This window comes from Pristiophorus japonicus, chromosome 5 (genome assembly GCF_044704955.1).
Source record: "Pristiophorus japonicus isolate sPriJap1 chromosome 5, sPriJap1.hap1, whole genome shotgun sequence".
In the NCBI taxonomy this organism is placed as follows: domain Eukaryota; kingdom Metazoa; phylum Chordata; class Chondrichthyes; family Pristiophoridae; genus Pristiophorus; species Pristiophorus japonicus.
Window position 1 is genome coordinate 23,932,811 of NC_091981.1, and position 13,499 is coordinate 23,946,309.

Here is a 13,499-nt window from a genome sequence, read left to right on the forward strand (position 1 = left end):
GAGCTGTATAAAACAATCATTTTATCACTTGACAGCCAAGCTAGATTATCTCCCCGATAGGGTCACCTTCGCTCCCCAATTGATAATCAATTGCCACTCTTCAAATCAGCACAGCCCAGCTTGGTAAGTTCTGGAGAAACGAGGTACGGAGTAATGCTGCAGATAGCTGGTGCAGCACAAGCTCTCCGGCTGCCAAGAGGTATAAAGCCCCAGTACCCATACCACTTTGACCTGAAGCTAAAATTAAATTAGCTACCCACTCACCGAGCATTTTCCATCCACTGCCAACTATACCACTGCGGAGAAGTTAGATCATGCTTTATGGAGAATGCAGGTGGATAATTTACCTTTCTTCTATCCTCCACACATCATAAAAGCATACTAAAATATTATAAATTTTAAAAAGGGGCTACCCTGTGTTGCAGCAGCTCTCCAAGACAAATTACCCCAAAATCAGTAGTGTGCTGTGTGCGGTTAAATACACAGACAACAATCAGGGTCGCTCCAGGTGACCGCTTCACATAAGCTATCAACTGCAGCCTAACTAAAGGACTCCCACAAAGTGGCCATAGAACAGGTGCAGTGACCCGTGACCTGTGACCCGTGACCTGGTCCTGGGTTTTCACACTAGGCAATGATAGTACTGTTGGGCGCATTCAACCATCCGTGTGGCTATCCCCGGTTTGTCTTGGATCCTTGCATCGGAGAAAACAGATTGCTGTCTACACTGCGTAAAGTGCCCTGCGCGAAGACATCGCAACTCAATAGGGGAAACGATGCTCCAACACACTCCTCTGTTGTACAAGGCAAGCTGAATGAACAACTGGCACTCCATCTCAGAGTCAATGCGCAGTTACCTCTTGCTCCGCCTGACATACCTTAGAAATCTTTTTGCACGTGCCAAGTGTGGAGTAACCAGCAAAAAGTCATCGATCAGTCGGAGCATCAACCTAAAGAAAAGAAACGGTCCCACCAATCACTGGAACGAGGAAGGAAAACTGCAAACTCACGGCAACTTGCAAAACCAAAAAGTGGTTTTTGACAGCAAGTTATTCGCAATGCTGTCAAACATTTTAAGCTGAATTTCTAAATAAAAACTATGAGATTTAGAAAAAAAGACACCATCACTTACCCATCCTCCTGAATGCCACTGAAGAGCTTGTTCTCCATGTCACCATAACACAAGCTGCACAGCAAGGTGGAAAGCATGGAGCCCTGCGGTATTCCACAGCACTGGACATAGTACCTGGGAACAGGGAGCACAGCCTTTTGGAGACTGGATTTAATTCTTTTCAAGTAATATATATTATAATTATACACAAAAAGAATTTTTTTTTTAAAACAAGAATTCACTGCATAATTTTCATCAATATTTTTTTGGATTTTAGTTCAATTGTTTTTGATGTTCAAATTCAAGTCTAATACCCAAGAAACGCCTTTGCGGTTTTTGGAAGGAACATTTAAAACCTATGAACATCATGAGTATGTGCAACAAAGCAGCTGCCTACAGGAAAACTCTAAACGCAGCTTCCTGTGTCAAATACAGACACTGACCAGCATCAAGCTGACCTGTATACAACTTCTATTGACAAAAACAAATCGGTGCTCATTGGCATCAAAATGGGGCCCACAAAGGGAAAAAAAAAACATGCATTTAACATTAAATAAATCTAGAATGAATAGTATCAGTAATGGTGTCCATGAAACTACCAGATTGTCGTAAAAACCCACCTGGCCCTTGAGAGAAGGAAATCTGCCGTCCTTACCCAGTCCGGCCTATATGTGACTCCAGACCCACAGCAATGTGCTTGACTCATAACTGCCCCTCGGAAATGGCCAAGCAAGTCACTCAGTTGTAAAGGCGATGGCTCGCCACCACCTTCTCGAGGGCAATTAGGGATGGGCAATAAATGCTGGCTTTGCCGGTGACACCCACATCCCAAGAACGAATAAAAAAGTTAATAGGCCAAAGTTGGACCAAGGTCCCTTTCCCAACCTTTAAAGTTATCTAAAATAATGGGAGTCTTTTCCAGTCCTACAGTTAATCTGACCAACATTTTTATTTGCCTCTCTGTAGAAAATAATAATGATGAGCTGCTCATAGAGTATTGATCATTGAAGGTATTTAGTTCTTGCAGTACTTCTGATCGAAGTTTTCAGGATATCAAGGGGAACCGATAGGGTAGATAGAGAGAAACTATTTCTGCTGGTTGGGGACTGGGGGCAGAGTCTAAAAATGAAGAGCCAGACCTTTCAGGAGTGAAATTAGGAAACACTTCTACACACAAAGGGTGGTAGAAGTTTGGAACTCTCCTCTGCAAATGGCAATTGAAGCTAGGTCAATTGTTAATTTAAATCTGAGATTGATAGCTTTTTCTTAACCAAAGGTTTAAGGGATATGGGCCAACGGTGGGTATATATCGCAGATCAGCCATGATCTCACTGAATGGCGGAATGGGCTCGAGAGGCTGATTGGCCTCCTCCTGTTCCTATGTTGACCTGTGGCTCATTGTCCAATTGACTGGTCTTTCCACAATTCTCTAGTTCAGGACAAAAGACCAACTGTTATTTGTATTTAATCTTGCCTCTTTCATAGGAGACGATGTTGGCAGATGTAGTGCCTTCTGCCCTGTTCTCTTGAAAACAGTGGTAGAATTCAAGATTGCCTGGTCATGCAAGGTCCTTACTGTGAGCTAGCTAGAGATGTAATTTGCTGCATGCCCTGCTTATTCTCACCTATTAATGTGCATTGGTTGTCAATCATTTGCAGTATCTGCAAAGAGTCGTGAGCAGGGAAATGAGATGGACACCTGGCAGTGTGTACATAATTCTGATTTAGACATTCCCTATAGTGTTTTTGGGTTGCTGTATAGAAACATAGAAAACAGGAGCAGTAGTAGGCTATTCGGCCCTTCAAGCCTGCACCGCCGTTCAATATGATCATGGCTGATCCTCTATCGCAACACCATATTCCCGCTTTTTCCCCTTTACCCCTTGATGCCTTTTGTGTTTAGAAATCTATCTATCTCCTTAAATATATTCAGTATATGGGCAAGTTCATTAAGCTAGTTTCAAAGCATATTTACTGGTCTAAATCATAATTTTGAGTAGAGGTGTTCCAAACTTGCTGAGGTTCCTTCAATTGGTTTTAAACAGAGTGAACAACCCGAGCCAGAGTATTTTGGTAGCTGTGATCAAATGCTGTATAGTGTGGGACTTAGCACTGCAGCCTCACACAGTAGAATACTGCCTCGACAAGTCACACATTTAAGAGTAACCATGCATCATGCAGTGAGCCGCAGACACCACCTACTGGCCACTGTGAGGACACGCTTTGAAAGACCTGTCGGCAGACTTGCATCGCGTGCGGTGGTGAAACTGGTTTCTCAGCTCTCAGTCAAATATTCCAAGAACATTTTGCTTACTTATCCCCGATTCGGATAGTGCTGTTCTCAATCATTTGCTGGAAGTAAGTGAACACGTGTCCAGAGTTCTCGTTCAACGTCAGACCCTGAAAAGAAAGCCAGTACAAGTGAGAAAGGCTATGAACCTCATCAATGCATCGACAGTCATATTAGTCCATCATGCAGCGACTTCAAACTTAATAGGGATGGTTAGAAAGGATGTAATTTTGGAGTTGTCAAAGTATATACACTGGTAGATATTTAGAGTCAATGCTCTAAATTGTTATACACAATGTGCTCTCATAGAAAAGAATGAGTTTGAATCTCTAAGAACTGCTTTTGACTTCAATTAAATAATGCATGTATTTGCCAATGTTTCTAAGAATAAAACAGCAAAGAAACATCACATCTATCTTAGACAGCTTCTTCCTTCTTAGACAAGGAGAATTATGAGAAGATCTCTCTCAGCCTTGATGAACAATGGCGAAATGTTTGGAAGAACTGTGACATACGGAATTGATTCCTTATAGAAGACCCAGAGTACAACCTGAAGGATCAAACCTTCCTCGCAAACAGTGAACAACCATTAACCGCCTCAGAACCGGTCATGGTAGATGCTGCCACCTTCTCCATAGGTGGAAGATTAAAGCATTCCCATCATGCAACTGTGGAGCTCCTAATCAGACCCTGGAGCACATCATCGAGCACTGCCCTCAGGGGGAATTCACAGGCAGCCTACAAGATATCCACGCTGTTACATCGGAAGTATTGCCCGGATATCCAACTTGGATATTGTCATTTGATTTCCTTTGCTACTACCATACGAAAGAATAATTATTGGTAAGATGGACATAACCATAAATCAGCTTGTTTTACCTGCTCAACTAGTACGGCATTTCGCAGAGAGGTATGCTGCTGTAGATGGGACACCAAGTCCTTCATGTTCGGCAATAGATCCATCATAGTGGAAACCTGAATATCAATAGTATGAGACAGAAGAAAAAAAAAAGCTAAATTACTATTTTTTTAATAAAGCATAAAGGTGTGGGAGTGAGCATTGAAGGTAATGGATCAAGACCCTTACGCAGGACCCCAGCATAATTACAAAGCAGTAGAAGCCAAGAATATCAAGAAGTAGTGATGAGGTTGGGTTTTAAAAGCCTGTATCGCACATCTTCAAAATGCATTAGACCAGTGGTTGTGGTCTTACCCGTCTGAAGGCTGACCAGAAAAGTGATAGATAGTGCGACCATCACTGGAGTATTGTGCACAGTTTTGCACGCTCCATTATATGAAGGCCATGAAAGCAATGGAAAAGTTCAGTACTGAGTCACTGAGATACTACCATTAGCGAGCATTGATGCCTGGGGTTCCCACTCGATTGTGCTGGATAATCTGCGTAATTCGGGCAAAATTAGCATAACTGGCGCAAAAGATCATGGAATTTTAAGCGCTAATTACATTCAGCGCAAATCGCGTTTCCGCAATCTTTTGCGCTAGTTATAAAAACATTTGCTCTAGAATACGGCCACAAAACTGGCCCCGCCCCCAGGGTGAACGAATCACCACTGGGAGTTTCCGTTAACTGCACTCTTTCGCAGGCATTTGAGGCGCCCCTAAAAATTGAACTGGGTCTTTTAGGCACAAGGCCTCGATTACGTTTTAAAGCGCTGCTCAGTTGCACTGGTGCATGACAGATTTTGCGTTCAACGTTATGCAAATAAGTTTGAGCGGAAACTCAAGGGGAAAAAAACTTTATAAATCGGGTGCAATTTTGCGTGCAAGTTACGGCGATTGTGCCCAAAGTGAAAACTCTAACCCACAGCATTTTGATCAATTTAATTAGTTCATTTGATTATCCGCTGTTTTGTAAAAAACCTCCATGCAAGTCAAACATAATTGAAAAATCTGTATATCAGCAAATCACATTTCTTGCTTTCTAGTGAATACATACTTTCATTCTGGAATATGTAATTTCAGGCATTCACGTCAAAATGTGACCATTAAATGTTTTGCATAGGAGCGCTGCTTCAGGAAAGTGTGACAGATAAAATGCACAGGAAATTATGCCTTTTCCAATCAATATTTGGTTTAACAGATCAGATATTTTAATGGGTGAAAATTCTGGGATTATTTAACCCTTTTGGGAAAGTAATGATATGAATGTTGTTGTTGTTATTGCAATGGAGTTCACGTCTGAAAACAGGACAGAACCAGTAACAAAAGATAAGGGATTAAAGTTATGCAGAGATATGAAATTAGGATATTTTCACTGGAGCTGAGAAGGTGATCTGATTAAAGTCTTCGACAACAATAACAATTTGTATTTATATAGCGCCTTTAACATAGTGAAATGTCCCAAGGCGCTTCACAGGAGTACTATGAGGCAAAAAATTTGACACCGAGCCCCACAAGGAGAAATGAGGTCAGGTAACCAAAAGCTTGGTCAAAGAGGTAGGTTTTAAGGAGCACCTTGAAAGAGGAAAGAGATGTAAACAGGTGTAAAGGTTTAGGCAGAGAATTCCAGAGCTTAGGGCCAAGGCAACAGAAGACACGGCCACCAATGGTTGAGCGATTACAAACAGGGATGCTCAGGAGGGCAGAATTAGAGGAGCGCAGACATCTCGGGGGTTGTGGGGTTGGAGGAGATTATAGTGATAGGGAGGGGTGAGGCGGTGGAGGGATTTTTAAACAAGGATGAGAATTTTGACATTGAGGCGTTGCTTAACTGGGAGCTAATGTAGGGGTGAAGGGTGAGCAGGACTTGGTTCGAGTTAGGACACGGGCAGCCAGGTTTTGGATTACCGCTAGTTTACGTGGGGTAGGATGTGGGAGGTCAGCCAGGGGTGCGTTGGAATAGTCAAGTCTAGAGGGAACAAAGGCATGGATGAGGATTCAGCAACAGATGAGCTGAGGCAAAGATGGAAAGAGTCGCTGGAAATAGGCGGACTTAGTTATACTACGCATTTGTGGTCGAAAGCTCATTTCAGGGTTAAATATGACACCAAAGTTGTGAACAGTCTGGTTCAGCCTCAAACAGAAGTTGGGGAGAGGTTTGGAGTCAGTGGCTAGGGAACGGAGTTTGTGGTGGGGACCGAAAACAATGGCTTTGGTCTTCCCAACATTTAATTGGAGAAAATTTCTGCTCATCTCGGACAAGCAGTTTGACAACTTAAGAGACAGAGGAGGGGATCGAGAGAAATGGTTGTGAGGTAGAGCTGGGTGTCATCAGCATACACGGGGAAATTGTCTATTTTTGGATGATGTCGCCAAGGGGCAACATGTAGATGAGAAATAGGAGGGGGCCAAAGATAGATTCTGGGGGACACCAGAGGTAATGAAGCAGGGACGGGAAGAGAAGTTGTTGCAGGTGATTCTCTGGCTACGATTGGATAGTAGAGAATGGAACCAGGCTTGTGAATATTTATGAGAAGTTAAATGAGAAACAAAACAAATTAAAGGGGAGAGTAGAAAGGATTCAGACAGTGGAATTCTTTGCCACAAACTGTTGTTGAAAAAGAGTTCATAAATTCTTGTTTTTTTTTAATTTGTTCCAGGATGTGGGCCTCACTGGCAAGGCCAATATTTATTGCCCATCCCTAATTGTCCCTTGAGAAGGTGGTGGTGAGCCACCTTCTTGAACCGCTGCAGCCTTTGCGGTGAAGGTACTCCCACAGTGCTGTTAGAGAGGGAGATCCAGGATTTTGACTCAGTGACGATGAAGGAACGGCGATATATTTCCAAGTCAGGATGGTGTGTGACTTGGAGGGGAACTTGGAGGTGATGGTACTCCCATGTGCCTGCTGCCCTTGTCGTTCTAGTGATAGAGGTCGCGGGTTTGTGAGGTTCTGCCAAAGAAGACTTTTAAAGAGAATTAGATGTCCACTTGGAAAAGATAAATATTAATGGGTATAAGGCACAAACAGGAGAATGGGATTAAACTAAGTGACTCATTGGGAGAAGAACACGAGCAGACATCATGGGCCAAATGACCTGTTGTCAGCTGTAAGATTCTATGATCATCTTTCCTTCTACCTGCCTCCCAAGAGTATGATAACCAGCCGGACCAGTCTTACAAGTCATTTAAAGCTGCATGTCTAGCACGTACTAAAACTTTCTTAAGTACTATGTAGAAAGTCCGCAAATAACGTTGACACTGTAATGTATGCACCTGTGAGTATGCTCACAGGTTTGTAGAGCTGTTGACCGACTGCCTGCCTCTCTTCCACGATTACATACGGGCCAGGGTGTCCCTGGAGATGGAGCACGCGGTGTCCACCGGTACGCTCGCGGTCTTCCGCGAGAGGTGGGCGCCGGAGGGACTGGAGTGCATCATCACCCCCAAAAACCAAATCTTAATTTGATTTTATATGTTTTAAAGTTTAATTTGTTTTTATTGCCGGTTTTAGTGCCCCCACCTTTTAGCCAGGGGGCACTTGTAAAATTTGTGTTTTCTCGTGCCAAAAAAAAAATCACCAAAAAAACCCCAAAAAAACGGGCACTTGAAAAGTGTTTGGGGTGTCCCCCAGATCATGGGGCACTTGATTTAATGGTTTCACTTTGTTTACAACAAAAGAGTTGTAGAGCTGTTGACCGACTGCCTGCCTCTCTTCCGTGGTTACATCTGAGCCAGGGTGTCCCTGGAGATGGAGCACGCAGTGTCCACCGGTACGCTCGCGGCCTTCCGCGAGAGGTGGGCACCGGAGGGACTGGAGTGCATCATTACCCCCGGCAAACAAATTTTAATTTGAACCATTATTGTTAAAAGTTAATTTGCTTAGTGTGTCGATTTTGGTGCCCATTTAATAAGGGGACACTTGATTTAAATTTAAAGTTGATTTACAGGTACAAAAAAATAGTTGTCGAGCTGTTGAATTGTGAGGGCTTAGCCAGTCACGTGATGGTCACAAGACTTAATAAAACCTCAGTCAGTTGGGTTTAGGGGATTCACGATGAGGCAGGTGGTTGTGAGCCTAGTAATGTGTACTGGTAATGTGTAGTGTGATTGTTAAACCTTTGCTAATAAACCAACTAGTTCTTAATAGCAATGTGTTACATAAGAACATAAGAAATAGGAGGAGTAGGCCATATGGCCCCTCGAGCCTGCTCTGCCATTCAATAAGATCATGGCTGATCTGATCATGGACTCAGCTCCACTTCCCTGCCCGCTCCCCATAACCCCTCATTCCCCCATCACTCAAGAAACTGTCTATTTCGGTCTTAAATTTATTTAATGTCCCAGCTTCCACAGCTCTCTGAGGCAGCGAATTCCACAGATACACAACTCTCAGAAAAGAAATTTCTCCTCATCTCAGTTCTAAATGGGCGGCCCCTTATTCTAAGATGATGTCCTCTAGTTCTAGTCTCCCACATCAGTGGAAACATCCTCACTGCATCCACCCTGTCAAGCCCCCTCATAATCTTATACGTTTCTATAAGATCACCTCTCATTCTTCTGAATTCCAATGAGTAGAGGCCCAACCTACTCAACCTTTCCTCATAAGTCAACCCCCTCATTCCCAGAATCAACCTAGTGAACCTTCTCTGAACTGCCTCTAAAGCAAGCATATCCTTTCGTAAATATGGAAACCAAAACTGCACGCAGTATTCCAGGTGTGGCCTCACTAATACCCTGTACAGCTGTAACAAGACTTCCCTGCTTTTATACTCCATCCCTTTTGCAATAAAGGCCAAGATTCCATTGGCCTTCCTAATCACTTGTTGTACCTGCATACTAACCTTTTGTGTGTCATGCACAAGTACTCCCAGGTCCCGCTGTACTGCAGCACTTTGCAATCTTTCTCCATTTAAATAATAACTTGTTTGTTGATTTTTTTCTGTCAAAGTGCATGACCTCACACTTTCCAACATTATACTCCATCTGCCAAATTCTTGCCCACTCACTTAGCCTGTCTATGTCCTTCTGCAGCCTCTTTAGGTCCTCCTCACACATTGCTGACGATACAAAGATGGGAGGAAGGGCAAACTTGGCCACGTTACACTCAGTCCCTTCTTCCAAGTCGTTAATATAGATTGTAAATAGTTGAGGTCCTTGCTTAAGATTCATAGTTGCTATGAATGCTTAAGCAAGAACCCATGAAGTAAATATATTACAGACATTTTATCAAAGAAAATGCTGCTTTTGGCCCAAAGTTTACACAGAACCTGGATTTAGATTCCACGTACAGAAGATGAAACGGTATTCAAAGTTACACAACTTAATGGGCCCAAGTTTCCACACGCGCCTAGAACGGCGCAGTCCCGACCTGGACGCCCGTTTTTCGCGCCACAAAGTGCGCCTAAAAAAACCCTCGGTATTCTCCACCTACCTGCAGGTCCTCTGGCCCTCGGCGCAGCCAGCACGAGCTTTGGGGGGGCGGAGCCAGGTCCCTGCGCTGAAAACAGTGCCGGGACCTCTGCACATGCGCGCTACAGTGGGCACGCAAGTGCAGTAGCTCCAGGCGCCGAACTGTGTGGGAGGGGCCCGAAGCACGCAGCCCCTAGCCCTGGCCAAATGGCCTCACTGGGGCTGCGTGAATAAGGCTCCTCCCACGGCCAGCTCCTGCTCCCCCCCACCCCCCGACCCGACACTCGCTCCCCGCCCCCCCCCGCCTCCGGACCAGACCCGACTCGACCCGCGCTCCTGTTCCCGCTCCCCGACCCGCGCTCCTGCTCCCGGACTGGATCCGACCTGACCTCCTCCCCCCCCACCCCTCTCTCTCTCTCTCCCTCTCCCCACCCCTCCCTCTCTCTCTCTCTCTCTCTCTCCCCCCACCCCTCCCTCCCTCTCTCTCCCCCCACCCCTCCCTCCCTCCCTCTCTCCCCCCACCCCTCCCTCTCTCTCTCTCTCCCCCCACCCCTCCCTCCCTCTCTCCCCCACCCCTCCCTCCCTCTCTCCCCCCACCCCTCCCTCCCTCTCTCCCCCCACCCCTCCCTCCCTCTCTCCCCCCACCCCTCCCTCCCTCTCTCTCCCCCCACCCCTCCCTCCCTCTCTCTCCCCCACCCCTCCCTCCCTCTCTCTCTCTCTCTCCACCCCTCCCTCCCACTCTCTCTCTCTCCCCCCCTCCCTCCCTCTCTCTCTCTCCCCCCCCTCCCTCTCTCTCTCTCTCCCCCCTCCCTCCCTCTCTCTCTCTCTCTCCCCCCTCCCTCCCTCTCTCTCTCTCCCCCCCCTCCCTCCCTCTCTCTCTCCCCCCCCCTCCCTCCCTCTCTTCCCCCCCCCCTCCCTCCCTCTCTCCCCCCCCCCTCCCTCCCTCCCTCTCTGCCCTCCCTTCCTCCCTCTCTGCCTCCCCTCCCTCTCTGCCCCCCCCTCCCTCCCTCCCCCTCTCTCTCTCCCCCCCTCCCTCTCTCTCTTCCCCCTCTCCCTCCCTCTCTCCCCCCCCTCCCTCCCTCTCTCCCCCCCCTCCCTCTCTCCCCCCCCTCCCTCTCTTCCCCCCCCCTCCCTCCCTCTCTCCCCCCCCCCTCCCTCCCTCTCTCCCCCCCCCCTCCCTCCCTCTCTCCCCCCCCCTCCCTCCCTCTCTCCCCCCCCCTCCCTCCCTCTCTCCCCCCCCCTCCCTCCCTCTCTCCCCCTCCCTCCCTCCCCCTCCCTCCCTCTCTCCCCCTCCCTCCCTCTCTCTTCCCCCCTCCCTCCCTCTCTCTCCCCCCCCTCCCTCTCTCTCTCTTCCCCCCCTCCCTCTCCCTCTCTTCCCCCCCTCCCTCCCTCTCTTCCCCCCCTCCCTCCCTCTCTCTCCCCCCCCTCCCTCTCTCTCTCTCTCCCCCCCTCCCTCTCTCTCCCCCCCCCCTCCCTCTCTCCCCCTCCCTCCCTCCCTCCCAATCCCCCCCCTCCCTCCCTCTCTCTCAATCCCCCCCCCTCCCTCCCTCCCTCTCAATCCCCCCCCCTCCCTCCCTCCCTCTCTCTCAATCCCCCCCCCCTCCCTCCCCCCTCTCTCCCTCTCTCCCCCTCCCTCCCTCTCTCCCCCCCCCTTCTCCCTCTCTTCCCCCCCCTCTCTCTCTTCCCCCCCCCCGCTCCCTCTCTCTCTCTCTCTCTCTCTCCCCCCCCCCTCCCTCTCTCGCTCTCTCTCTCTCCCCCCCCTCCCTCTCTCGCTCTCTCTCCCCCCCCCCCGCCCCTCTCTCTCCCTCTCTCTCTCTTCCCCCCCGACCCGAACCTCCCCTCCCCTCCCCGACCCAACCCAACGCCACCTACCTGTAAATCTGGTGCTGGGGACAGTTCAACCTTCGGTCCCGAAAGGCCTGCCTGAAGCACTTTCACACAGGTAGGAAGATGGTTTATTTAATCTTTTCTTTGCTTATAAATGTTTATTCAGGTTGGATTTATTTGTATAATATTTGTATAAGTATAAATAAGGATTTATTGTAGAATTTAATGACTTCCCTTCCCCCCCCCCCCACCTCGTTCTGGACGCCTAATTTGTAACCTGCGCCTGATTTTTTAATGTGTAGAACAGGTTTTTTCAGTTCTACAAAAATCTTCACTTGCTCCATTCTACTTTAGTTTGGAGTACGTTTTCACTGTGGAAACTTTCAAATCAGGCTTCAGTGGCCGGACACGCCCCCTTTTGAAGAAAAAATTCTGTTCCAAAGTAGAACTGTTCTACCTGACTAGAACTGCAGAAAAAAAAATGTGGAGAATTGCGATTTCTAAGATAGTCCGTTCTCCACCAGTTGCTCCTAAAAATCAGGCGCAAATCATGTGGAAACTTGGGCCCAATACATCTCATATTTTCAAGCAGTTATTTTCAGTCATAAGATCATTGGCCCTCAGCAGATGCCCACACACCGAAAGCCACTAGTCTGTACCTGTCTTTTGAATGACTTTCTAATTTGTCCAGCAGAATCCATCCAGACCTTTGTGTAGCGCCGGATGCAATAGCTCTCCTGCACTTGGGGATCTAGTATGCCTGAAATCACTTCCATCAACTTGGCATGAGGAATGGCATCATAGGCACCAGTAACATCTGTCTGCAGAAAGAATCGTTTTATGTTTAACGCTCCAGTACAATACACCCTGTGCAGCTTTCAAACTGGCCATGTCAGCTTGGCCCAGTGGCAGCACTCGTGTCGAAGTAAGAAGGTTGTGGGTTTCAGACACAAACGTCTGATCTCGACTGACAAATCAGTGCGGTACTGAGGGACAGCTGCATTATCAGAGGTCCCGTCTTTCAGGAACAAGGCCACGTCGGTCTGTTCAGATAAATGCACGGGTTCTCATGGCATTATTCGAAGGACAGCAGGGTGTTCTCCTCGTGTCCCGACCAACATTCCTCCCTGTACACAGCTACTGCTCTGATGGAATAGAGTTTTCTTTGGATTGGTTCAGTGGATGCTCGCCACTTGGGCTATCTACAAAGATGACTAAACACTGACACTTATACTGGTACTCTTGTTTTTAATGTGGCTATCACGTGGACTTTACCCACCTTTTGTTATTTAGGGGGAGTTTTACAGAAGGAATTATGACAATTCCAAATGTCTTTAGGACATGTCTGCCACAACATCAAGTAGGAGAAGGACACAATCCAGTAACAAACATGGAACCCACTGACCCAGCCAGCAGACAGCAATGGTGAGAATCTTTCAGAAGGTTTCAGGTACAACCTCAAAGGATACACAAAGTTATGGCGCATCATGTAGGTGTTGATGGAGTGAGGAGAAGCTGAACTTGAATGACTGGGAAATGAAATTCAGTGTGTAGCTAAAAAGGCAAGGACAATTATTTATTCTTTCCTCCAATTTTCTCCATTCCTTTCCTGTAACTGTTGATTCACCCTGGGGCATGATTCACAGACACTCTCCACTAATATTTCGCCCAAGTGTGAGCCCAGATAATGAATTCTGGCAGAAGAATGGATCAGAACCAAACCAGATTCTGTTCTCCAGAAGCAGGAGCCCCAGTTGGCTTTTCCCCTCCTTAGCCAACCTGAACTCAGCCCTGATCAGGGATTGAACCCAGAACCTTACTGATGTGTGTGGCTCAGTTCCACACTGGACAATTCGTGCCAATTTGGAATATCTTTCCATCTTTTTACTTAATGAACTGGTTACTTGAAATTACAGGTATTACAACGACCTGGGAAGGCATTAGCATGTTCCTTTCATAGC

The 13,499-nt window shown here is 47.1% G+C and overlaps 1 protein-coding gene across 2 annotated transcripts in view; it reads right to left on the reverse strand.

Annotated features, from left to right (window-relative positions):
• Nucleotides 1–13,499, reverse strand: part of tert (telomerase reverse transcriptase) — a 100,211-nt gene that overhangs the window by 65,412 nt on the left and 21,300 nt on the right. For both annotated transcript variants that reach the window (XM_070880407.1, XM_070880408.1), the window contains exons 6-10: nucleotides 12,198–12,359; nucleotides 4,281–4,376; nucleotides 3,426–3,511; nucleotides 1,133–1,246; nucleotides 879–950 (exon numbers count right to left, since the gene is read on the reverse strand). In XM_070880407.1, coding sequence (XP_070736508.1) covers nucleotides 879–950; nucleotides 1,133–1,246; nucleotides 3,426–3,511; nucleotides 4,281–4,376; nucleotides 12,198–12,359 — 530 coding nt within the window. The remainder of the gene's footprint in view (nucleotides 1–878; nucleotides 951–1,132; nucleotides 1,247–3,425; nucleotides 3,512–4,280; nucleotides 4,377–12,197; nucleotides 12,360–13,499) is intronic.